Source organism: Haliotis asinina, chromosome 13, assembly GCF_037392515.1.
Source record: "Haliotis asinina isolate JCU_RB_2024 chromosome 13, JCU_Hal_asi_v2, whole genome shotgun sequence".
NCBI classification, from domain to species: domain Eukaryota; kingdom Metazoa; phylum Mollusca; class Gastropoda; order Lepetellida; family Haliotidae; genus Haliotis; species Haliotis asinina.
The window spans coordinates 3,018,953-3,046,393 of NC_090292.1; the positions used below are offsets into that span (position 1 = coordinate 3,018,953).

At 43.0% G+C, this 27,441-nt stretch overlaps 3 protein-coding genes across 3 annotated transcripts; 1 reads left to right on the plus strand and 2 right to left on the minus strand.

Moving 5' to 3' along the window:
* Nucleotides 1-1,238: 1,238 nt before the first annotated feature.
* Nucleotides 1,239-17,414, plus strand: LOC137259231 (leucine-rich repeat-containing protein 71-like). Its single transcript, XM_067796859.1, has 17 exons — nt 1,239-1,366; nt 2,670-2,746; nt 3,512-3,721; nt 4,163-4,288; nt 5,387-5,462; nt 5,828-5,902; nt 6,405-6,473; nt 7,218-7,377; nt 8,313-8,396; nt 9,798-9,887; nt 10,285-10,497; nt 11,462-11,561; nt 12,430-12,465; nt 14,207-14,289; nt 15,489-15,603; nt 16,483-16,619; nt 17,295-17,414. The coding sequence occupies exons 1-17, from the start codon at nt 1,239-1,241 to the stop codon at nt 17,412-17,414; spliced, it is 1,899 nt and encodes a 632-aa protein (XP_067652960.1).
* Nucleotides 17,415-19,319: 1,905 nt separating this feature from the next.
* On the minus strand, nt 19,320-20,697 carry LOC137260344 (ankyrin repeat, PH and SEC7 domain containing protein secG-like). The gene has a single exon (XM_067798021.1). It carries the CDS (start codon nt 20,559-20,561, stop codon nt 19,320-19,322), a length of 1,242 nt encoding a protein of 413 aa, XP_067654122.1. The 5' UTR covers nt 20,562-20,697.
* A 2,342-nt stretch (nt 20,698-23,039) lies between these two features.
* LOC137260345 (galactoside alpha-(1,2)-fucosyltransferase 2-like) lies at nt 23,040-24,206 on the minus strand. The gene has a single exon (XM_067798022.1). It carries the CDS (start codon nt 24,204-24,206, stop codon nt 23,040-23,042), a length of 1,167 nt encoding a protein of 388 aa, XP_067654123.1.
* Nucleotides 24,207-27,441: the final 3,235 nt, after the last annotated feature.

The window sequence follows — 27,441 nt, forward strand, 5'->3', positions numbered from 1 at the left end:
GGGAACAACAGCCGCTGCTGGATAAGCCACTTCTTCAATGGAACTCTTAAAGATGAAGTCTCTGTAATGTCCTGTGGAAATCGGAACAAGTGAGAATAGGTTTACCCCTCTTTTAGCAATATTCCAGCAATATCACGATGGGGACATCGGAAATGGGCTTCACACACTGTACCCATGTGGGGAATCGAACTCAGGTCTTCGGCGAGACGAAGGAACACTTATCCACTAGTCTATACTGCCGCGCCATGGAAATAATAGTCCAGCGTCGACCTCATATTGATGCTTACACAAATTCCACTTTTGACAAAATTCGGCAAATTTCCTAATTTAATACGGTTTTCCATCCTTCAGGAACAACGCAATAATTATTCGCTAATTATTTGATTAATTAGTCCTTACGTGACAATGGAAAGTGATTTACAAGGTAGACGGGGATGCTCACAAGATACGTTATGCTCTCAAGGGCATCTATTTTGTTTTGTAGGGAAAACGATCATAGGTGCGTACATATGTGTGCGTGGGGCCGTTGTCAGTCTAGGAGTAATTTGGAAGTAAGGTCTGCTGAAACATAAAATCAATTATATCACGGTATGTCACCGTGCTGCAGAAGTTGAGCTCAAAGCCACAGGGGCTTGTATCGCTTTGAAACGGCGTTCGAAAGACATATATATGTATAGACCCTACCCTAGTACTATCCTTTTATATAGTACTAGGGTAGGGTCTATACATCTATATGTCTTTCGAACGACTTTTCAAAGCGATACAAGCCCCTGTGCTCAAAGCGAGGCACACTGAGTCAGAAGCTAGAACAAATGCAACGACAAAAGTGACTGAGTGAGTGAGTCTAGTTTTACGCCGCTTTTAGCATCATTCCAGCAATATCACGGCGGGGGACACCAGAAAGTGGGCATCACACATTATGCCCATGTAGGGAACCCGGGTCGTCGGCGTGACGAGCGAACGCTTTAACCACTAGGCTACCCCACCGCCCCGCAACAACAAAAGACATGATATTCGGTACTGTGGTGCTATTTACAGATCCCGAAGAACACTTTGCACCTGAACCGCACCAAGATATCTATAAACACCACACAGTTTAATTCCTGACCCTGAAATCGGCAGTGTACCTTTAAGTTCTCCAACAGCTACAAGACGGCCGTCACCAACAATACCCATTAAGCACCACCTTGTGGCTGGTATACGCAACCCGTAGTCGCCGTAGTTGCTTTACTGTCGGCATGGAGGCACGACTTAACGTGCCTGACAACGTGTCGGAAGGGGGACTGTCAAGTCCGTCGCCTTTTCCTAAAAAGACCAGAAAGAAATGGGGCCGAGGTGAGGATGGATGTGGAGGCTCGCTATCAAGGTAAACTATAGACGTGTTGGCAGGCATCCAGCGACGGACATGCCTCACAAAATGTCAGCCCAGCCTTGCTAACCGGTCCAGTAACATATCATTCATCCGAAATGCCAAAGCCAAAATAACAGACACTTTAAAAACAAACAGATATATCTGTTACTGTTCTGTTGGTCAGTAGGCATACTCATGTGATCCTACAGTTGATATTCTGTATGTAATCTCATGTGATCCTACAGTAGGTATTCTGTATGTAATCTCGTGTTGTCCTACAGTAGGTATTTTGTGTGTAACCTCATGTGATCCTACAGTAGATATTCTGTATGTAATCTCGTGTTGACCTACAGTAGACATTCTGTGTATGATCTTACATGGTCCTGCAGTAGGTATTCTGTATGTAATCTCACGCGGTCCTACAATAGATATTCTGAATGTAATGTCACTTTATTTGCCCTTACCTTGCCATGCAGCTGGAATATTGCTAAGTGCGGAGTAAAGTTAAACTCACTCACTCTGTATTGATCAACATTATCGTCATGGAGACGAGGTTCCGCAACACTGAGTTCAGGAGTAATGGAATATTACTGAAACGCTATCCACATCGAATAGCTGGTTGCACTGACCAGATGGTGTTTAGTTTCACATAAAAATGTTGATAATCACAAGATTGCCTGTTACAATGTATATATTACGGTATTGTTTGACAGACAGACAAACGGACAGGCTTGCAGACAGGCAGACACACGGAGTATTTATTCATTAAAGGAGCCCTCATCCACAATACTATCCGAGTGGCATTATGTTTAGTGGGTGCAGCTCTGGGAGTTAGAAAGAGCGGGTACGATTGTTTGGCACCGCTGTTGACAGTAACCCATATGTATTTGTCAGCGTGTGTAGGTTTCCGAAATCAAGTACCCACTGTCACAGGTTCAGACATCAGATATCCACTGTCATAGGTTCAGACAGATACCCACTGTCACAGGTTCAGACATCAGGCACCCACTGTCACAGGTTCAGACATCAGATAAACACAATCACAGGTTCAGACAATCCCTGACATATGATGATGACCTATCGGGGTAGGAAACCTTAGTGTACTCCAAATACAGGTGACTAAAGCGTTAAAAAATATATTGCTTATATCTTGCAACAATGTAACTTTTTACGTATAGACGGTGAATTCACCAGATTTTTAAAAACGTAATGCATCACGGTGATCGACTCTAGGACTGTGTCAATGTGGTTTCACGCCGTTTTTATTAAAACCGTTGTTTTTTATTCCGACCATGAATATAATGTATTCAATGTACAGGTTGAGGGGGAGAAGGAAGGACAGGAGCGCCTCATCGGCTGGCCAGGACGCGCTGGATGGGGATGCAGACAAAACAGGTGATTGTTCTTATGTGGGAGATGTGTGTGATGGTGTTTGTTTTCCATGTTGGTGTCTTGTGTGTGGGAGAGTGAGTGTGGTGGAAGGTGGTGTGTGTGTATGTGTGTGTGGGGGTGGGGTGGGGGGGGGGGGGTGGGTTGGGGGGGGGGGGGGGAGGAGTGTGTAGGCTTGAGGGTGTGTAGTGTAGGCCTGCACCTAACTGTAGCCAGTAGGTGTGTTTTATTTGTTTTTAGCACCTTAACATCATATTCAGCAAATATTCCAGCTATATATATATATCAGCAAACATGTCAACATAACGAGATACCAGTCATGATTTCGGCTTCACGCAGTTTCAGACAGTGATAAGTGGGGACGCATAGCCGATGTCTTGAAATCTGCAATAAGTATACTGTGTGAATCACGTTGGCGAATTTTAGCTCTTGCGGCCACTCAAGTTTTGGATTTTTGAACAAATTAATAGCGTTGAAAAGCCATTTTGTTGGTTTTAATTCGGTTTGCGGGGAAGAGGGGTAGGGGTGTTCCTTGCTGTTTAGCACTGCAGTGAAGCTTTACAACGCTGGTGTGTAACGAACAGCTCCTGGACCAGACAGTCAAGTGATTGACATCATCAGTATTGGCACCAACCAAGTCAGAGAGTCCTATCTCTTTTAGCTGCTGCTTACAAAAACCTTTACTTGCTAAAGAAAAAATCTGTCTAGATCTTCAAGGGAGAGAGTGACCTTACGAACTATGTTTTCACAGAATGTCTTGCACGTTGGCAGGTCCATACAGCTGTTCCGGGTTCTTCCAGTCGGACTTCGCGGAGCTGTGCCAGAGAGAGGACGTCGTGTACGTTCCCCAGATCCTCCCACGGGCCAAGCGTCCGCTGTCCCCGGGCCACACCCCAGACGGCAAACCTGACAAAGGGAAAAACAACAAATCCCAGCCACCACCGGAAGTGCAGCCAGAACCTCTTGTAGACGAGGAAGGCGGTAAGCGGAATTGGTGTCAGATGATGTAGACGTAGTGACTCAAGGCATGGCAGTTCGCCATCTAGAGTTGCCTCCCCTAGCCGTTCGTGAAATCCACAGTGGTGGTTTGGGATTTCAGATGCGATTCAGTTTTAATCTCTTGGTTAGACAGTATTGTTCAGACCTCACCAGGTCACCAGGACGTTCCTCGTAAGTACATTGTAGAGGGTGTGACAAATCAAAGAAATATTAGCATCTTTGACAATGTAAAATAATTTGTTAAAATTCACATAATCATGATATGGCTTCTGCAAACTTGAATCTGTTACTGGGCTTGTAAAAACAAAAACATTATAGAAAGCTCGAAGGAAGAATATGTGACTTGGTGTCATTGACCATTTTATTATGCAAACATTGAGATAAAGAGTGTATTGAGATAAAGAGTGTATTGCCTGCCGCCAGAGCCCGTGGAGCCTCCTCCAAAGACGTACACTGTGAAGGACAAGTTTGAGTACTTCAAGCCATCCATACAGGTGGAGATGGACAACCCTGACAAGCTGGACACTGTCACTGAAATATACATCCGTGGTTGGTATATGTGGACACTGTCACTGAAATATACATCCGTGGTGGGTATATGTGGACACTGTCACTGAAATATACATCCGTGGTGGGTATTTGTGGACACTGAAATATACATCCGTGGTGGGTATATGTGGACACTATCACTGACATATACATCTGTGGTTTGTATATGTAGACACTATCACTGAAATATACATCCGTGGTGGGTATATGTGGACACTGTCACTGAAATATACATCCGTGGTGGGTATATGAGGACACTGTCACTGAAATATACATCCGTGGTGGGTATTTGTGGACACTGAAATATACATCCGTGGTGGGTATATGTGGACACTATCACTGACATATACATCTGTGGTTTGTATATGTAGACACTATCACTGAAATATACATCCGTGGTGGGTATATGTGGACACTGTCACTGAAATATACATCCGTGGTGTGTATATGAGGACACTGTCAGTGAAACATACATCCGTGGTGGGTATTTGTGGACGCTGAAAAATACATCCGTGGTGGGTATATGTGGACACTATCACTGACATATACATCTGTGGTTTGTATATGTAGACACTATCACTGAAATCCGTGGTGGGTATATGTGGACACTGTCAGTGAAATATACATCCGTGGTGGGTATATGAGGACACTGTCAGTGAAACATACATCCGTGGTGGGTATTTGTGGACACTGAAATATACATCCGTGGTGGGTATATGAGGACACTGTCAGTGAAACATACATCCGTGGTGGGTATTTGTGGACACTGAAATATACATCCATGGTGGGTATATGTGGACACTATCACTGACATATACATCCGTGGTTTGTATATGTTGACACTATCACTGAAATATACATCCGTGGTGGGTATATGAGGACACTGTCAGTGAAACATACATCCGTGGTGGGTATATGTGGACACTGAAATATACATCCGTGGTATATGTGGACACTGTCACTGAAATATATATCTGTGGCTGGTAGTTATATCCAGACTCTACATTATTAACGAGGATGAGATGCAATCACGTGGTTACATATATAATGTAAATTTGCTTATCCTCTCAAGGGGAGATAACTGTACCATGTTTCCAGGCTGGAAGGTTGACGAATGTATGATGAACATATTCAAGCAGTGCTGGCCGGCCATGGATCGTCTACACACCATCAAGTAAGTCTGGTCCGCATTGCAAATATCTCAATTCCCTTGCTCGAGCTAAACCCTTAGGACACTTCGGGTTTTCGCCCCAAGAAAAACAGACCTCAACTGAAAGTTGATTTAACTTAAGTACTATTCGTATTGAAGCCACAATGATATCCACCTCCTCACTTTTTGAGCGGGAATCTGGTAAGAAGAGGACGCAGTATGTATGTGACTGCGCACATGTGTGGCTGAGCTTGATTGTGTGTGTATGTCTCTGAGTATCCGGGGTATTTTAGTTTGAACCAGACCATGCTTAACCATAGATTGCTCCTATAACACATGCGGCCACTGGCCTCATCTCGACCTCTCACCTGTACAATCTTCTTCCCCAGCCTGTGGCAGGTGGGACTGACGGGGAAGACAGTCGCCATCTTGGCGTCCATAGTGTCGGAATGCGAAGTCCTCAAGTAAGTTCTGATATCACATATAGAATATGAAAGTTTGGTTAGTTTAGTTAGATACTTGCAAGTATTTGCAGGGACAAGCACCTCTTTCTCTTCTATCTATCTATCTATCTATCTATCTATCTATCTATCTATCTATCTATCTATCTATCTATCTATCTATCTATCTATCTATCTATCTATCTATGTATCTATCTATCTATGTATCTATCTATCTATCACTTGTGAAACTCATGTCCGTGCGTCAAGGTTAGATAGAAGTTCATTTTAAATACAGCAGAAATCTATTGTCTAGACATATTGTAATGTGAAGCGTTTAAAGTCGGGGGTCATCTCAAAATTTTCATATTTAATTTAAAAAAATCTTTAATCGTCGCAATGACACGACCGCCTGTGCTTGACAGAGGTAAATTGTAGTTATATTTTCACTGCCCACTGGTAAAATTCTGCAATGAGACCCTTTACTAGTCCTAGTGGTGCTCGTCACCCCGATGTTGTGTTCCAGAGAGCTAATCCTGGACGGTAATAGTGTGGACGAAGAGAATTGGTATCAGCTGATCGGAGACGACAGCAGGTGGGTGATACTGCTTGTATCAAACAGTGTTTTTGTACTATAAGCCATTTGACAATGCTGAACATTGTGAAGTAACAATCAAATGACATCAAGTATTTCTTCCCTTGAGACTGTTTAGCGCTGTTATATACACCGGAGACATTGGCTTGTTGGAAACTATTACAGCTAACATCTAAATCAGGTTGGACAAATTATATCGAATCAAAAATAGAATCTCTGTCCTTTAAACACAAATCGATTAACACCAGTTAAGCAAAGAATTTAACATATTTTGTTAAATCTATTTGTTTTGTGAATGTGTGTTTAAAAGTTGACTATCATTAGAAGTGTCTACAGTTATTAGCTATTAGCGTTAACATTCCCCTTATTGCCGTTAATTCATGAAGATGCAGGCCGGAATTGGTCTTCAGTTCTAAAATTAATCTTAATTTCTCACAAAAATAGAATATTTTATGTTTGATTTATTCAATACGCTTTGTACAGCCCCAAAATGTTACCCATGTTTGTTGTAAGAGGCGACTGAGACTCGATTGCTTACATACCGCCGCCATATGACAGTAAACAAGCCAAGTGTGGCATTACACAACAAACAAACAAACAATTTCATTATCAGTTAAATAATTATGAACTGTGCCATTAAAATCTTCATGATGATGTTAATCTACCTGACTCGACAAACAAACAAACTCATTATTTATTATATGATTAAAATGTTTCTCATCAATAAAATGCTCTCTCCTCCAGCGTGCAGACGTTGTCCCTCCAGCACTGCTCCATCACAGACGCGGGGGTTGAAGGAATGAGCAGAGCCCTGGGTACAGCCAAGAGGTTCAACACCAAGCTCTTGTCTCTGAACCTCACCGGTAACAGGATCACGGATGTCGGAGCAGAGCATCTGGCACGGGTAATGGCGTCAGTTACCTGTAAACATCGGAATTTTAATAATTTGTGGCCATACACCTTAGCTGAATCACTAGCGAGCCTATTGGAACGACACTTATTACCTGAAAAATGTCAACTCGATTCCAGATGCTGCAAGGGGTACATTTAATGTTGTATACAGACGTAATAAGTTTCACAACACTCCATAATTTTCGAGTACCCTACTGTACCCTCTTTTCTTAAAACAACGAAATGCAAACACCCGTAGAGCAATGACGTGCTGAATGACGTCCTACACACTGTCCATGACGACATACCGTGGTGACGTCATTCCTTGGTCCTTGATATAAACTGTATACCATAACTTATATCATGAGCAGTAGTTGTATGACATAAACCCATCGTCTTTTAGATGATCTAGATGAGAATACTGCACGCAATTCGTAAAGTTTTGGTTACAAATGCACGATGTAATGACTGTGTTAGTAATGAAACCTGTATGACATAATAACTGTATTAGTAATAAAACATATATGACGCAACAGTTATCTTTATAGTGAACGCTGTATGACATAATAGCTATATTAGTAATGAAAGCAGTATGCCGCGATAACTTTATTAGAAAATAAAGCTGTATGACGTAACACCTTTGTTCATTATGACATATACATGACGGTGTTTATGATGGCTCTGTCATTCTTTTCTTGTTCATGAAAGCTTATGACGTAATAATCGTGTCCCTGATGATATAATATTTATAGTGATTTTGCGGGTTGGATGACAATACGCATGTTTTCTATGACGTAATACCGCGTAAAGTACCTTTACTCAATTATATGACCTAGCGTCTATGTTTTTGATGACTTCGTGGCTAAATATAATTCTTCGTTTAAGTAGTAGCGTAGCTGGATTCTCCATCGTTTCGTGAGTTGTATGACAAAATCCGAATGTTTCCAGGGCCTAAGGATGAACAGAAGGTTGATGTCACTGTCCCTAGCTAACAACCAGATCGGGGACATGGGCGTAAAGAAGATTGCAGAGGTTAGATATTGACACACCTGTTGATGACATCACTTTGGTACTCTTATTCCGAAGTGATACGTCCGTTAATATCAGAATACTTTGTCCTTTAACGCAACATTCATTACTATTCCAGCTACATAACGGTGCATAATTGAGTCTGAACCAGACAATCCAGTGATGGATATCATGAGCATCGATCTTCGCTGCTGGGAAACGATGACTTGCATGAACCGTGTCAACGAGGCTGATTTCATTAGTTGACCCCTAGTGATGCGCATGGGCTACTGAAGCTCATTTCCCACCCGGATCTTCACGGGTGGAATGCATCTTCGAAAATAACACTGCATGTACTACAGTATACTCACTACTAGTATTGAAACCAATGAGGTTCATGTATCTATCCGTGTGTGTACTAGTCGCATCCTCTATTTGTCAGTTCGTTCTGGTTTACAACAACGGATCAGCTGTCTGACTGTGTATTCTGTACACTGTGTACGAAACAGTCACTGGTCCACCAGCCCGTGGCTAACAAATATCAAGTCCGGCCAATACATCTTCACAGTCACAGACCTGACTGGCTACTCAGTTTCCATGTGGTTATTTTTAGAAACATATCACCCTCTCCGACTTGTACAGTTATAATACACTATCATGCACGATTATGGCCTGATGAATAACGGTAAGGGTACTTAACAGCTTTGTAATATTTCGCTTAGTTTCCACATTCACATTTCGGGTAAGTGAAATATTTTGTAGCCTGGTGCCTTTCAGGCATAGCTAGCCCGACTGGCTCGTAAAATTTTGAAACCATTTGGCGCACTGCTTGCTCAACCATCTCCATGTTATGGCATTCCATATATCCGGGCATTCCACGCATCCGGGCATTCCACACATCCGGGCATTCCACACATCCGGGCATTCAACACATCCGGGTGATTGCATGTAGACTTGACAGTGCCTGTCTACTTTTTGCGATGGAACATTGTACGCGAGGCGATCAGGAGATTAATCTCAGTTTTATAACTTCATAATCTCTTCAAATTCTCCCCCTATAAGTCTAATAGTTGACCCAACTTCTTAATGAATGGAAAAGTATGTCCTTAATTCCTTAAATTCATTCAACATACATTGTACAACCCCTTTATAACTAATTTATATGTTACCCGTGCTTGTCGTAAGAGACAACTAACGGGATTGAATGGTCAGGCTCGCTAACTTAAATGACGCATAACATTGTATCCCACTTGCCTAGACCAATGCTCATGCTGTTGATCACTTGTTTGGTTTAAACACTGAATAGAAACTGGAATGTTGTTGAGTGCGGCGATAAACAACAACCAGACCAGTCCTAAATGTAATCATGTACCATTGTGTTGTATGTACGTATCACCGACTCTCATGACTCCCCAATTGTTGCAGGCGTTGTCGCGGTTTCCCCTGACTCACGAGGAGCTGGTGGAGCGACGGCGACTCATCTCAGAGAAGGAGGCAGCAGAGAAAAGCAAAGCGGTACGGAGGAAACAAACAATGATTTGGGGCAATCTAAGCGCATTACATATACAAATGTTCGCACACACACATGGTGTCTTCTCCATTTCATAGTGATTCCTAAACAACTGAACAAATAACACAATAAATTGAAAAACCAACTCGCTTTAAGCAGACTGCGTAAAGGGTTTTGTTGCTGTTGTTCTGATGCCATGGCTATTCGGTGATGGAGCTGTCATATCTGTGAATTACGACACAAAACCTTACTTTTGGTGTGAGAAATATCTTCTAATAGCAGAGTGTTTTGTAAGTTTCTGTTTTATATTTTGCTTTTTAACACAAATGGTAATCAAGAAATCGGTCGCAGTTAGTCGTCGTACTTGAACCTGTCTTCAGCGTCTTTTTATCATGTCGCAAGGCAACCACCAGTCGCCGTGGTGACAGATCCGGAACGTCCCGTAGCAATTCCCAGTCGGAAAGAGACAAATCCAAGAGAGATAACTCGGTTTCAGAGAAAGACAAATCCAAGAGGGATAACTCTCAGACTGACAAGGATAAATCCAAGCGAGATAACTCTCAATCGGACAAGGATAAATCCAAGCGAGACAAATCTCCATCTAAAAAGCCCAAGGTACGTAATCAAAGATGTTGGCGATTTGGGCATATTTCATGTCTGTTACACGTGCATCTAGTGGATGAGAGTCAAGGTGACCGGGTCGGACGGTTGTTCAAACATTGAACTCACTCACTCACACACCAACCCACTCACTCATTGACTCTCTCTCTCTCTCTCTCTCTCTCTCTCTCACACACACACACACACACACACACATTCACTCGCTCACTCAATGCTGGAACATGGTCTGCTGGTGGTGTTTCCCGATCATGTAGAATCTACATTAAACTCACTCACTCACTCACCAAAGCACTCACTCACTCAATCATTGCTGCTGGTGTTTCTCAATCATGTAGAATCTACATTAAACTCACTCACTCACTCATCCACTCACCAAAGCACTCAAAAAGCACTTGATCAATCACTGCTGGATCATGGTCTGCTGGTGGTGTTTCTCGATCATGTAGAATCTACATTAAACTTACTCACTCATACTCTCTATATAGTTGCGGGACTAAAGCCACAGATGGAATATTTTTCAAAGATTTTGTGGGACAATGGTTACCTTCTCGCTAGAATCAACCTGGCAATCCTAACCCAAGTGTATTCACAGCATCTCTGCCCAATGACACATTCCCCCACGCAGACGCACACATGCTGAGATATGATGTTAACGCGGACATCGCACCTGTTTCACATCGCGGACATCGCACCTGTTTCACATCGCGGACATCGCACCTGTTTCACATCGCAGACGTTGCACCTGTTTGATGGCGACTTGTAGATACTCGAGTCTATACCTACAAACCAGTGACGTATATCACTAATTTATTGTGAACTAACTAACAATTAGCGACCATATGTGTTAGCAAACCTTGTGTGGCAGTACAGGCTGTAATATAGGTAATGTTTTGAGAGAGTTTCAACCTGGCTGGTTACCTGTTACTATAGCGACGTTGCATACACATTTTGTATTCAGGAACCAAAGGTCAAGGAGGAAGAGAAAAGAGTCCCCACGCGGAAGGATAAAGAGAAAGAGAAGGAGAAAGAGAAGGAGAAAGAACCACCACAAAAGAAAGGTACACGTGGTGATCACCTGCTTCTCAAGATACATGTATGTGTGGTGTAGCTTTAGTAAAGTCAATTGGCATGATATACTAAAGAACTAGCTTAAAGTGAGTGAGTGAGTGAGTGAGTTTAGTTTTACGCTGCCTTTAGCAAAATTACAGCAATATCACGGCGGGGGACACCAGAAAATGGGCTTCACACATTGTGCCCATGTGGGGAATCGAACCCGGGTCTTCAGCGTGACGAGCGAACGTTTTAATCACTCGGCTACCCCACAGCCCCAGAACTAGCTTGAGTGAGTGAGTGAGTGAGTTTAGTTTTCCGTCGCACTTAGCAATATTCCAGCAATATGGCGACGGTCTGTAAATAATCGAATCTGGATCAGACAATCCAGTGATCAACAACATGAGCATCCATCTGCGCAAATGGGAACCGATGACTTGTGTCAACCAAGTCATCTAGTCTGACCACCCGATCACGTTAGTCGCCTCTTACGACAAGCATAGTCGCCTTTTATGGCAAGCATAGGTTGCTGAAGGCCTATTCTACCCCGGACCTTCACGGGTCAACTAGCTTGAAGGGCAAGGTCAGGTTATATTGTATCTCTTGAAGATGTTGAACATTTGGCGTAAAGAACACCAGAAATCTCGTTTTGTGACGTTTGATGTTTTGTTGAGATACGTATGCTGCACAAAGACCCAATAGCCATTTTAGTAACTAAACCATATTAATGATATTAATGGCTGTGTTTGGACTTAAATACTCACATGTGTGTGCATATTGCCTGGAGTGAGAACACTGGTACTGTTAGCGCCGGCAGATGTAGGATGTCTTTTAACTATAGACTCATCTAATTCTCATCCTGCTGTTTGTATTTAGGATTGTTTAAGTCGTTGATTAAAGGCCTGATGAAACGTAAGTTTATATGATATATTTCTTTATAGTCACTGGCTTGGTAGTAAATCAGTTATACCTGTATAAGGCACGTCATCAGCTGTGTCACAGACATTTGCTGACGTCATGGCATCCTCGTCTTTGTCCTCATTTATCAATCCCTTTCAGTGGGCATGGTTATGTCAGGAGGAGTTAGGTGTATTAACTTTGATGATAAACAGTGACACTCTTGTAATGTTTGCCATATTTGTGGATGAAACTCCTCGTGTCCTTGCAATGGTTTCATGATTACCCTCCTCGTGTCCTTGTAATGATTTCATGATTACCCTCCTCGTGTCCTTGTAATGGTTTCATGATTACCCTCCTCGTGTCTTTGTAATGGTTTCATGACTAATCCTGTGGATAGCTGACTTCTTTATTGCAATGAATGCTACGTTTCGGTGTAGCAAGCAAGTGGCATTTATTGCAGGGAAAAAGCTGACTATCCATAGACCTCGGTCCCATTTTTAAAAAATTGCAAAAGAACTTCATATTATTTTATTCCGAAAACTCTTTTTTTTCCTCAGGATCCCCAACATTTGCTATGAATTTCTTCTGGACACCATATTAATTTTGGTTGATTCTTTTCTAACTCTCTCTTATCATATCAGACTTACTTTGAGGAAGTACTTGCCTTTTGCGATGTTCATGGTATTACCACACTGTCTCGATTCAATGGCACATTTGGAATGCAACATCTAGCACTGTAGGTCCAAAGTGTATCGTAAAGTCCCAAAACATCATCATTCCAACAGTTGACGAGAGGATAGAGCGAACGATGATAGGCGAGCTCCAGTACCTATTGTGTTGGTGATTTTAAGGTAGTGCATTTTATACATGTATTCACATGTGCTTCTTCTGCTATCTCACCTTCATCACGTGTCTGCACGATAGCTGATTGTCATCAGTCGAAATGTCACCTTTTAGTATCTACATGGCATCCATTGCCAGTTGTGTTCACAAGAAATTGCGCATCACACATTTGCCACTATTTTTCTAATTCATTTATAGTTGTAGACATTTTTTAATCAATTTGTTTATTTTGTTCTGATTATATTTTCAACACACTTGCACTGCTTTTTCCGATATTTCTTACTTTTAACTGATGGCAAGTTAATGGCCTGCAATTTCGTGTTAACTCAGAAAATGGTTATACCTGCTCATAGACCTGTCAAAGACATTCGAGACAGCCATTGTCCGCTGTAACCTCGAATACCCTTAGTAGCAGCTTCTAAGCTGCGTTACCTGTATATCCTTGTTTCAGCTCCCCTTTTCAAAAATGCTTATGATAAAAGAAAACAGGACATCAAGTCCGCTGCTCAAAATGTGTATATTTTCGCCTTTTCATAGTTCAGATTATATATTTTTCTCGCTTTATTTTATTTGCACGGTTGCACATATGCATGGTTTAACAATTTGAATAGCAAAATGACATTTGGATATCATTTTGTATGAGAGAATATATATCATAATATGTATATCATAATAGTGTATATCATCGTCAGAAACCATTCAACATTTTTTGTGGAGGGTTTAACTGAATCATGATTATACGTGTATGAAATGAAACGTTGGACTCACGGAATTTGGTAGCAGGTGATTTTTGATATTCTTAATGCAAACCCGCACTGAACATGAAGTCTTTATGGTTTGTAACAATAGTGTTTGGTCTCCAAGGAAATACTAATGATTATGACGTCATGACCAAGTTGTTGATTGACAGCTCCAGGGACAGGGGATAGCAAGGCTGGTGGAAAGTCACGTGACAAGTTCCGAAACAGGAAGTTGACGCCACAAGATAACGAGGTAAGATGTTCTCTATTTTGTCGTACAGAAGAAACGAATCGTACTGATCTCTTGTCGTGGGCTTCAGCTTAACTAATCAACCAATATCCCCAGTTTGTTTGCCCCTGTATGTTCATTGCAGGAATGCGCCGATGGGTCTGTCTCATCTGTCGACACACAATGTTTTTTATAATGTCCTACATGTCTCCACGTTCAATGTCCTCATACACCATTAATATTTTCTCTATTGTGATGTGCACAAATCGGTTTCAGCGTTCCTCAAATACCAATGGTTCTTATAGTGTCCCAGGGAGATACCACTCGTTTGTCTTACGTTCTTCGTAGTATCTTTTTATTAGCCATATCGTGTCATATACGAGTATTATATCGCATCACAGTTGCCTAGCAACCATTGTTTATGCACTTCTTCGCATAGGAAAGAGGACCATCACACTTGCTTGCCGTGTTTTACTGCATTAACTCATCCTGTACTCGCATGCAAATATCACACTACAATGTTGGGGGTAAATGTCAACTTTTAATTGACGACTATAAAACTATACATTTAAAACATCCCCGACAGATAAAACCGCCATGTGATAACGTTTTACAAAGGGTACACGCACGCACACACACACACACACACACACACACACACACACACACACACACACACACACACACACACACACACACACACACACACACACACACACACACACACACACACACACACACACACACACAAAGACATCACCAGATTACAACTAAAAGAAAAGCTGACACTAAAAGTTTTTGACCCGGGTGGGTGGGAGGTTGCTGTCCGCCAGCTGACACAAGTGGGGTCTCTCCTGGCTGCTGCACGTGCAGGGACGCTCCGCCCAATTCTTAATGCAGCTGAGTTAAACACAAAATAATAGTCACACACGCATGAGTGACGTTTGTTGTGACCTGCATCCACCGGTTAGAGGCGGTCCTCACCAAACCATTCTGGTCGTAACTGGCCCCTGGTCAGGCCTGCTGACGTCGTACCCCAGTTGCGTAGATCGATGCTCATGCTGCTGATCACTGGATTGTCTGATCCAGATTGGATTGTGTACAGACTGCCGCCTTGTAACCGTGCGTTAAACAACACACAAATAACGCAGCTTATATCGGTGCCAACTTGTCCGAACTAACAATATCCCTACTAATGCCCGTCCTATTGCCATGTTGTACAGACAGCCGAGGTCGTGGTAATCATCAACCCGCTGATGGAGGCTGCCGAGTATATTCCAGAGTTACAGAACTTGCTGCTGGCCGGAAACAGAATCCTTGTCAACCTCAATCTCGCCAGTAAGACCTTCATTGTTAGGGCTTCACGGCGTGTCCAATGCTATTGGGTTTATATATATTAAATATTTAGATATTTCAAAGGTACTGAATCCATTCTGGAATCCATTAAATCTATGAGCCTCAATATTAAAGACAAATTGGGCGACAATGGTCTGCTAGACTTGGTGGGCAACGGGCCTGTCCTTGTTAGTGAACCCTGATTGCGTGTATCGTTGCCTGTGCAACGGAAAACATTATTCACACTAGGAAGCATCATGCATTTCAACAAATGGTGCATCGATTTACACGTGTCTCACCTTTATGTCTACGATATTTGTGTGGTGTATACATTGTGTATACTGCTCAAATGTGACTCTGGTGGATTAGGGCACCTGTCAGCAGATGTCTTCTAGACCTACATGTGGGAAGTAGTTGAGTCTGACTCTGTGTTTTTTTGTGTTGGTGGTGGTGTGTGATCTTGTGCCAGGGTCGCTTTCCAGGAAACGATCATAACGTTAAGACGAACGTAACTCCCATCCTTCAACATATACTTACGACTGTCGTAGAGCTACGATCTCTTTGAGAAACGCGATCCAGGTAAAAAATCAGCTCAAATTAAGCAACGGTGAGTCCGTGGATAGGCCACCGTTTTTGTCAGGTTGACGCCAGAGGGTTTCCAGAGGACTTCTGCCCTGCCCCATAATGTGAACATGAGTATGAGTTTGTTCAAAGTTGCCCCTGTTCACCCTGCAGAGAATGGGATACGTTACATGACTTTTAACCCTCTAGTCCCTTGCAGACTGCAGATAGCCTGGGTTAAACGAGCTCGTAATATCTTGGCGTTTTGAGTATGCACAAGTGCATGGATGCAGGTGCTTGATTTATGCATATTTATACCAGGAAACCGGATCACCGACGTCGGCGTGATGGAGCTCACCAAAGCAGTGCAGTACCAGACAACGCTGAGCCTGGAGAAGAAGATCTACTCCCTGGACAACAAACACACCGGCACGGGGCTGATGAGGATCTGTCTCCATGTGAGCAAGACTGAGATCGGGCTGTAGACGTCGTAGTTATGTCATAAAACGTTGAGATAGGCCAGTCGTTAAAGGTCGTCACACTACAGGCCATGTTCATTTCCCAATATGGCCAGAATGGCTTTTAACGGTGTTTTCCAGGCGCCGTGCCTATCAAATTTAGAGTGTATTGATAGTATTATTACTATTGATAGCATTGATAGTATTGATAGTATTGATAAATGTTTTGCTATAATCATGTGTAAGCAAGGGCCTTTTAAAAAAAGTAGCTACACTCCTGGTAGATTAAACAGTTATATGGGCAAAGACAAATGTTAGTGGTGAGTGAGTGAGTGATAATCGGATTACGTTGCTTTTAGCAATATTCCAGCAATATTCCAGCAATATTCCAGCAATATTCCACCAATATCCTGGCGGGAGACACGAGAATGGACCTCACACATCCTATCCAAGTGGAGAATCGAAAACAGGTGTTCGGCGTGACCAACCAATGCTTTAACTACCAGGTTACCGCACCGCCCCGTTTAGTGATAAAGCCAATCATGGAGGAAGTTCAGGTTGGACTCCCGAGGCATTGAATAAAGTCATGGTGTTTTCTGTTCTTCATAAATCCTCACTTACTCATCCAACTTGTTGCCAACATGGCTTTAGTATAATTTGTATTTTTATTCACAGAAGAACAAAATGTCTCCTGACAGTAACGAGTTGAAGAAACTGAACGACATGATGTCGACGAAACATCCGTTCTACAAACCCCCTGCCACACCCGCCTCTTCAATTGGGGGTCAGGAGTAGTGACGGCCACCCCTACTGCAGGCATACGCCGCCCCACAGGTCCAGCACTATCTCCGGTTGAGAAACATGGAGTAGAGGTGGCGGATTAGTTCAACAACAGCTGCTCCACACCCACCGCATCACAACTGGCGACACTAACGACGTCCAGCTCAGCACCCCGCCGCCATATAGCTGGAATACTGCCGAGTGCGGCGTACAACAAAACTCACTCACTCAGTGTGCTGGATGACACCCACACCCAACCATTTTACATCGTCACACCTCACACCTCACGACACCACAACCATACACAACACACAACCACACCCACCCTTACACAACCACATCCCAACCACACACAACCACATCCCAACTACACCCACCCTTACACAACCTCATCACAACCACAGACAACCACACACTACCACATCCACCCTAACACAACCGCATACAGGCAGGTCCACTAACGGTGTCCAGATTAGTACGGTATATGACATCCTTCCACGACCAGACACAACCACATTACAGTCACCACCAACCCACTTCCAGCCCACATCCTCTAAAGAGATACATCTTAGTGTATCACATTTTTCCATATCCACATCACCCCAACCAACAGTCCTCTTTTACAATTACTACCATCCCAGGTCTACTCCTGCTATTGATGCTTCAGCTGGTATGGCAAGAGTAATGAACGTCTCTTAACTCCGACTTAGTTTTCACCTCAGCTTAATATATATCAATTTTTGGGGGTTTTATTTCAGTGATGCGGTTTGAACTTAGATATAATTCATTTACAACCTTCACCATAGTGATAGTGTTCGTAACAAACACTGATTATTTTTATGATCACCCCAGTTTCCTAGATGTCATGTCCATCCATCTGACCATACTGTAAGAGAACATTATCATGAGAATTGCACTTTGTCACAGGTCTCTGATGATTTCTCTGTGACTGAAATAAATCGCAGCGACCACTGTAGTCGATGAATCAATTTCTGTACACGTAAATTGTTTATTGTGTAAATCCCGGTTTTGTATTGGAAATATTAAATACTCATTATGTATCTTTACTGGTTGTCGCTGCTTGAATCGAGTCATCTGGGGTAGAATAGGTCTTCATCAACCCATGCCTGCCTCATAAGTCGACTATGTCGTCAGAGGCGATACGTCATCGGTTCCCAATTGCGATGCTCATACTGTTGATCACTGGATTGTCCGGTCCAGACTGGATTATTTACGGACCGCCGGCACAAAGCTGAAATATTGCCGAGTGCGGCGTAAAACCGAACTCATTCACTTAAAGCAAGACCTTATGCAGTACGTCGTGGATTTCGCCACAACACTTGTCAGGCATCGTTTTTCTAAAGATCGTTTTTTCTCTTGTCTGGACATTCCAATGTGTGTAAACACCTATGTCCAAAGTATCACCTCGTTTATCCAACATCTGGCAGAAATCGGCGGCTTTCAGTTCAACACTCTATGTCTGTATCGGCTACAGAGAGGAGACAACCTCCAGAGTAAGTGGTCCCTCAAACGTGAGAGGAGTGGGATAGCCTAGACCCGGGTTCGATTCCCAACATTGGTACACTGTGTGACGCCCATTTCTGGTACCGGCATGCTGTTAAAAAGCGTACCCACTCACTCACCCGAAAACGCTCTGTGAGTCCATGTTCTGCCTCGTACTTCACACATACTTCGTTCAGTTGAGAGACTACACAACTTGACGTATTGTGCCATGGTACCTTTCCTGGGTGCAATGTCTTCAGGATTAGTCTTCTGTCTTTCACCAGGTTGTAGCTGGAATATTGCTCAAAACGGCATGAAACTAAACTCACTCACTCACTCATTCAGTGAACCTTGACAGCGTTCACTCACTCTGTTCACAAGAAAACCATTGAGTCCAGCATTAACAAGACGTTGTCGTCACATCCCGGGGAACTGCCTCAACAACAAACAAATATCGTAGGTTTCACTCGTATTTATATTATTTGGTGACAAGTGATCAAGCCGGATGAATTTTATATAAGCTTCAGGAACAGCGAGTTTGTCGACATTCTTAGCTAGATGCATACCGAGGGCACGCCGGATGGCAAAACAGCAAATATCCTGAAGTGTTCTAGTCATTAACGCTGACTCCATAACCAACTTAGCAGCGCTCTCCCCTTCTCCAACCACGTGACTGCACCACGTGACGTCATTCTGGGTAATGTTATATCCGGTGCTGATAATCAGGTCGACGATTCCTTTGAGACCCCGTTGTACCGCCAGCAACAAAGGCGCCTTACCCCTGACATTCTTCATTGAGCTGAGGTTTGCGTTGACGTCGACGAGGAGGTATCTAACAACGTTGGTGTTGCTGCCACAGAACTCTATCGCACTGAGGAGCGGGGAGGTGCCGTTTGAGTCGCATGCACGCGGATTGGCACCGTTTGAAAACAGGAGTCTCAACATTTCAGTATGACCCTCCGTGGCCGCGTTGAAAAACGGGGTTCGGTTAAAACTATCCACTGCATTAACATCTGCACAGGCTTCTAGGAGAATTTTCCCCATGCCAACGTTGCCGGAAGTCGCTGCCACGTGAAGAGGTGTGCATCCTGTGACGTCACGAGCCCTGACGTCACAGCCATGTGACACCAGACACGTACACATTTCCACGTTTTCAGTGTCCGCTACAAAATGGAGGTATGTACTCTTGGTAAATTGTTCTCTGAAGTCTAATGTAGCCCCTTTCATTAGTAAATATTTCACTACATCAGCGCTTCCGGATTTGACGGCGCTGCAAAGCGGAGAGTTGCCCCATTCGTCGTCAACGTTGACGCTGACCCCATAGTCCTCCACTAGCGACTTGACCACTGTGACGTGTCCCATCTTACAAGCCAGGTGTATCGGTGTACATGAATATCCTAGGGCAGTCCGACAGTTCTCATTAGCGGCGAACCCCCGATCTATAAGAGCATTCATGACATCCACCCTCCCCGAAAGAGCTGCGACTCCGACGGGAGAATCAAGATCACGCGCACCACAGCTCCGTTTATAGGTCTGTGGAGTGACTTGGTTACCGTCTATGTAGCTCAACACCTCAGCCAGGCAGCCATTGCTTTGTATATATGTGTTGAGCGTTCTGCAAACAGTTAGTGAATCTACTGAGTTTACCTCTTCATCCATCACGGAATCACCATTCACATAGCCAAGAAGAATTGTGGGGCACAAATCTTGTCCAGTGATGATTTCCTACACAGCACTGTACCGGGGAGATTATCGCTGTACCATGGCTGGTGTTGCGCTGGGAATACATTCGTGTTACAAGGGAGGTAACTCCATCTTCACAGACACAGCATCGCGATCAATAAATTTCACAGTACAGGGCGACTTAAAATACACAGGTACAACCACACGCTAGGAAAGAGTTGCGTTAGTTAATTGTTGCGTGTTCTACCTGGGCATCTTATCTAGTTATGACTGAATCTGATCAGTGCAAGTTCTACTTGAATATTTCACAACACTGTTGTGAGTTTACGCAGGACGTACAAGATTGATACAAATGAATACCAAAGCGAAGTAGGGTGTATTTTGAGTGGGTTAGTTCTTCCGCGTCATATCGAGAACATTTTTCACTATTTATAACAGTTTATGATGTTTTAGGGTATCAGGGCAGCTACAGTATACTATGCAGGGATAGGCCGCTCTGCTAACAGTGTTACAGTTTATTATATACTATCGTTGAAGGAAAATGTGATATTTAGGGCGTATATCAGAGCCTGTCGTTTTGTAACATATGGGAGGGATAAGTGATTGCATATGGTTTTACACCGCTCTTAGCAATATTCCAGCAATATCACGGCGGGGGACACCGGAAATGTGCTTCACGCACTGTACTGACGTAGGAATCAGACACAGGTCTTCGGTGTGACGAGCGAACGCTTTAACCACTAGGCTACATTAGACGGGTAATAAGCAGAGCTCCAGATTATTTTTCAAGCAATTGGGTATTCACACCCATGCCTGTTTATGTATGAGTAATTGCATTTTCATGAGGAGTAACTAGCATTTTGTGTACTCGCACTAGTTTAAAGGATTCAGTACTTTTACACGGAGGTTTTTATCCTTATTGGGTACTCAACTCTTCTAAATAAGGAAACTGGGTACTTAACTCTTCCAAATATGTAAATATAAATACATGTCAACGGACTAAAAGTTTTTAGTAATTGTCATATTGCCAAACATTTGGCAGCCATTTTTAAATACTCAACATGGAAGTCATGTGACTGTTAGAGTAACCCCTGACAGAGGCTTCGGCTATAATAGCATTTGTTTATATAAGCATCACTTACCATCAGCTAGTGCTGTTGTAGAGTTTGTGCGCCGCGACGAATCATACGCAAGCCAGTTTAGTCATTTGAGTAAAGTACCCAAGGTATTTTATACCGATTGGGTTTTAAGTGATTATTACGCGTTTTTTGTACTCCAAGATTAGTAATTAATACAGTAAATGTGATTTTTATTGGCTAAAATACTCAAATACGCGCCTTCTCTGGAGCTCTGGTTGTAAGCGTCTGCAAGCTGTTAAGATGTGTCCTAAAGAGTGAATATAGGTGTAGTGTACTTATTAGAAGCTGTCTGTTGTAGCGTACAAGTGAAAGCTGTGTTCAAAACCTATTGTAGCCTGCGAGTGCCAGCAGCACTCACACTGTCAACAGGTACTACTCCAGTGCATAAGGCGATATTCATACCACCATTTAATGTAAACTACTGTAAAGGAGATGAAAACAACTGTCTTATTTATTATCGCTTACACTCAGGTGTTATTGCGTTCTGTTGCAACCGCTGTGGTTGTCATGTATACTTCCCATCACACGTTTAGACTCACTAGAGTAGCTATTGCCTCTTGCTTCAGGCAGCTAGTCTACACTACATTTTGCAAGTTTAAAGGTACTGTTTGCTCATGAATCGATGTATTGTGAAGCAAATTCATTACGTTGAAAAGGGTATTTGCAATTGTTAAATAAATGATAAAAATCTGTGAAAATTGGAGAATTTTGAACAAATCTTTACACCATAACGCAGCTATACATATGCTGTTTGAGTAATTTGATGCGTGATATCACCTCGCGCAGTTCTTCTGCATAAGGTTTACAGATGATTCCCCCAAGTTAGTGTCGAAATCGATCTTTGATGTAATCATATATGCATGTATAACATATAGTGAGTGTGCCTAGTGAGTCTAAACTTTTTTTTGGACGTATATTATAGTTGACACTTTACCCCATATTAGTGCGAGTGTTATAGTCAATATACGCTGTATTGCGAGGACCGGCATTCACAATAACGCGTATTTTGTCCTTTACATTTGGTTCAGGTACATTATAACGTCAGACAGACATCACCAGAACGAATATAGCAAGTGAGTGAAATTTTACGTCGCTTTTAGCAATGTTCCCCTATAATATCACCACACGGGACACCCGAAATGGGCTTTATATTGTACCCATCTAGGGAATCGAACCGGTCTCCGGTTGACGAGTGAACAACGTAAAAACCAGGCGACCCCACCCCCCACCCCCCACCCCCAAACCAATTATATTGAAACTGTCTGCTTGGCATGTATGGTCGCGACAGCAACTTTCAACAGATGGGACATTTTTGTCACTCCATCCCTAACCATTGCGGGGGGTAATAGTCCTCCCTGTTGTACTGTCTGTCGAGCCACGTCTTTTCTCGTGGGAAGTTTTTGAAATATACAACTTCGCCTCCAGCCAACCACGCACCCCACCATCCGAACGACCCAGATGTAACTATATTATGATCACAGTGAGCCAAAACGGCTAAGTCTACTTCCGGTCTACCCTTCCTGAAAATGGTATCATCTGACTTGAGGTTATCTTTGCACCACGAAATACTATCAGAGCACACAATGAACAACGGACTCTCGTACTTGTTCCGAAAGTAATCCATTGACCTCTTCAAAAATCCAATGTCAGCAATATTGTAGCCTCGATTTCGTTCATACTTCGTAGCCATGTCACCTCGACGGATATGAACTCCGACTGTTAGTCGTGCGCAGCTGGCAAGAACAGGCACTTCCTTCAGCATGGCCTTGATGACGTGATCACGGAATGTGAACTCACGTCTTATTGTTTCCGAGACATTGGTGAAATATTTCCACGACTGATAATACCCCACCAACACCCAGCTGATGTTGTGAGAGAGAACCAGTACCCCGGGGTCAAACGTTCCAGGGTGCGTCTCCCTCACGGCGTCTGTTGGGGTTGTAGAATAGATGTTTGATGGTGCACTAAGTTTAAAGATACTTCTGAGAAAGTGAGAGCTTGCCAGCGTGGCTGTGTAACTGTGAAAACTACTCACACCAACAAGGGACGCGTATTGAAACATGGCATTGCCAAGTCGACCGCCACCAAGAATTGTCATTGTGTGTGTTTTCTTAAATGTTTCGGAATCGTTCTTAGCTTGGTTGGTGGTAGATATAAAAATATTTAGAAAATGCTTCGAAAAAGAGTGATCGGGGTAAATATTAGCATGGCTGGTGACACTAGATTTTGAGACTTGAACCAGCGGTGACATTGTTTCTGTTGTGATTGTTTGACTTCTCTGTTTCTGTCCGTTCCGATGTCTCGTTCCATTATCACCCCCGTGTATTACATTCGTTTCCCGCTTTCTTTCCTTTGTGACGTCACTCCTGATCATGACGTCATCGGATGGCGGTGCGACCTGACTGCGAAGGAGAACGAGAATCACGGCGGCCACGAGACCGAGAGACAGCGCCACCTTTCTCCGACGACGACAGATGCGCATTCCGGGAGACAAGACATGGCGTCATGCCGATACCAGTGGGGAGACGTGTGCCGATGTGTTGGTGGTGTTAGATATCTGTAATGTCGTCATTGGTCGCGGCGAAATGGACCTGAAACGACAATGTGTGTCAGTTGAAGTACATAAGCTAGTACCCATACCATTACCTAGTGATTGAGAGAGAGAGAGAGATAGAGAGAGAGGGAGGGTGTGTGTGTGTTAATAACGCTGCTTGTAGCAGCAGAACCGAGAGACAGAAAGAACTGGTAACTGATTGTGACGTCATTTAGTATGCGCATACTCCAATACGACCTATAAAATACAGCAACAGGAATGCCGAAGTGTTTTAGCAAAGTGATAAATTGTATCGTTAACGAACTTGACGGTAGTATACCAAACTAATGTGAATTCTCAGTTCTAGATCAGGTTGTAAAGGGGAACACTTAGAATTCTTTCTTCTCATAAAAATCTTTTAAATCATATCACAATGTACCACTTAAAGAGGTAGGCACTTACACGCGAGTAAAACAGTATACAACGTCAAAAGGTATGCGCTATTTCAACATATCTCCCTTACAGTTGATTGGCAAGTGGAGACTGACAAATCCAGACTGACAATCCACACTGACCAGTGATTGACAGCAAGAACAACTCCAACGTCATTACCAGTTACATCACAAATCCTCAAGCTCTGATTAAGATGACACAGAATCATGTCGAGAACATACCTGAATCCGTGGAAGATGCATCAGAAGGATAAAAACCAGACACCGGGACACGATGGAACTGACTGAACATTCCCTGTTAGACTGCAGGTCACTGTTGTCACGCCGCATTAGCGTTGTGGAAGCCACGCAACTCACGTACGGGATATTGACATCCCCTGAATTATAATGGCGTCACCGACGACCTGTCTGGGACGTTCTGACCAACTACCGGCGTTTCAGCGTCAGTGGGGAAAGATAGGCAAACTTACAATGCACTTTAAAATACGAAAATGTAAACAGTGTAAAGTAAAGTTCCCAATGGCAGTAGGATTAAACAATCATGTTTACAGTATCAGAAAAAGCGAAAAATATGAACAAGCCGAGACGTAATTTTCCACCTATTCATTTTTTGACGGTTGAATATTTTCAGTGGAGTTGACATGTGTTCCCCTGTGTCTGTCTGTATCAGTCCGTGCTGGTGAAGTGAAACAGTATAAATTAATTACAGTTTTGCAACTTTTACTAACAATATTTATCATCCATGTTTTGTTGCTCATAGGTTTGTATTGGGTCACCTATGGAATACTGTAAGGGGCATTCTCCCGATCTCGCATTCTCACGATCTCGACCTTACAAAACAAGCTTGAAGTGCCAAAAGTGCGAAAATGTGAGATCGCATGAACGCGAGCGAGATTTGCCATTCTCGCGATCTCGCATTTCTCGTGTTTTTGGTCCTTAGCACGTTTTGTCAAAAGTCGACAATGCGGCTTTTATAACATGCTGTCAAATGTCGCAATCTCGACTTGTCAAACAAGGCCTCAAAACACGAAATCGCGAAAACACGAGAATGCGACACTTTATTTTCTCGAGATCTCGCGGATTTTAGACACTGTCGCTGCTCATGCTCAAAATTAAAGTGCCAAAAGTGCGAGAATGCGAGATCGCAAGAACGCGAGATTTGGCCTTCTCGCGATCTCACATTCTCGTGTTTTGGTCCTTACAACGTTTTGTCAAAAGTCGACAACGCGGGAATTCGACTCTTAAACATGCTGCCAATCTCGTAGTCTCGATTTGTCACATAAAGCCACAAAAGCACGAAATTGCGAGAACACGAGAATTCGACATTTCATTTTCTCGAGATCTCGGGTTTTAGACGCTGTCGTTGCTCATGCGTATTACCACAAGGTCAAGGCGCATGCGCATACTAGTAGTGTTGTGGTCCTGCTTCTTTCCTGCTTTTCATTGCCCAAGTTGCATTTAACAAATTTATGACATTATAGCTTGAAAATACTAATAGTATGCAATTTACATTCACGAGGTGTAGGGTAGTGTATGTAAGTCCGCTCCCGTTGTTTCAGTTTCCTACGGACTTAAAAATCCTCAACATGTCCTATATAATTTAACAAACGAAGGGTAGGGTAGTATATATAAGTCCGCTCCCGTTGTCCTATATAATTTAACAAACGAAGTTGTGAACATGAATGTCCAGTATAAGTGAAAACATGTAAGTGTCCGAAGCTGAGGAAAATGTTTACGTCAGTGAGTGATAAAATGATGGTTAACGCCGCATCGATTCAGAACTTCACTGTCAGTGACAGAAATAAGCACATGCCAGTGAGTATATCTCACGGTCCCTGAAGACCTCATTATTTTCTCTACTGCCCAGCCCTCACTGCAATGATTAAGTCCTAAATGAAGCAAGCCTTGATTTCCTCAGGTTCAGGTTCAGTCTCTCTTGGGCTCCTTTTCAGTTTAAATGGGTATATTTGTAACAATCAAAATTATATATTCAGAGACAAAACGTTAGACTAGGCTAGCATATCCGTTCAAGCAAAATTCTAACAGACCAATTTGTAGCAATCGGCTAAAATGAGCGTGTGTAATGTCTTACTCGACACCATTTTCACCATAAAATATTAATTAATATATTGCGTCCGCTCCAGCCTGACTACGAAACATCCTGCCTTGCATCAAAATATTCTTTTGTGTCCATGTTCAAGAAATAGAAATACATGTGTATGTTCTTGTGGCCGCCATGATATAGTGAGTTCGAATGTGTTATTAACCACAGACTACGGTTATGAGTGAGACACGTGTTTATTTCCATATATTCCGGGACAGAAGACATCCTGTAGTAACAATAATATACACAATGTACATAACATTAAGTCACATCAGACGAACATGTAATCGTAATGAACAGAGGGCATAAATATGCCTGTCCACAACTATATACATGCACATGTAATACGACATGCAATATAACACAGGTCACGTACGAGTGAGTGAGTGAGTTTAGTTTTACGTCGCACTTAGCAATATTCCAGCCATATGGCGACGGTCTGTAAATAATCGAGTCTGGACCAGACAATCCAGTGATCAACAACATGAGCATCGATCTGCGCAATGGGGAACCGATGAGATGTGTCAACCAAGTCAGCTAGTCTGACCACCCGATCCCGTTAGTCGCCTCTTACGACAAGCATAGTCACCTTTTATGGCAAGCATGGGTTGCTGAAGGCCTATTCTAC

What these genes read in the sequence shown, in the direction of transcription:
- LOC137259231 (XM_067796859.1), top strand. Translation starts at nt 1,239, where the DNA reads ATGGAGGCACGACTTAACGTGCCTGACAACGTGTCGGAAGGGGGACTG. An exon ending in GAGCAGAGCATCTGGCACGG is followed by an intron (nt 7,378 to 8,312) that starts GTAATGGCGTCA and finishes GAATGTTTCCAG; the next exon opens with GGCCTAAGGATGAACAGAAG. An exon ending in AGAACCACCACAAAAGAAAG is followed by an intron (nt 11,562 to 12,429) that starts GTACACGTGGTG and finishes GTTTGTATTTAG; the next exon opens with GATTGTTTAAGTCGTTGATT.
- LOC137260344 (XM_067798021.1), bottom strand. Translation starts at nt 20,561, where the DNA reads ATGGATGAAGAGGTAAACTCAGTAGATTCACTAACTGTTTGCAGAACG.
- LOC137260345 (XM_067798022.1), bottom strand. Translation starts at nt 24,206, where the DNA reads ATGCGCATCTGTCGTCGTCGGAGAAAGGTGGCGCTGTCTCTCGGTCTC.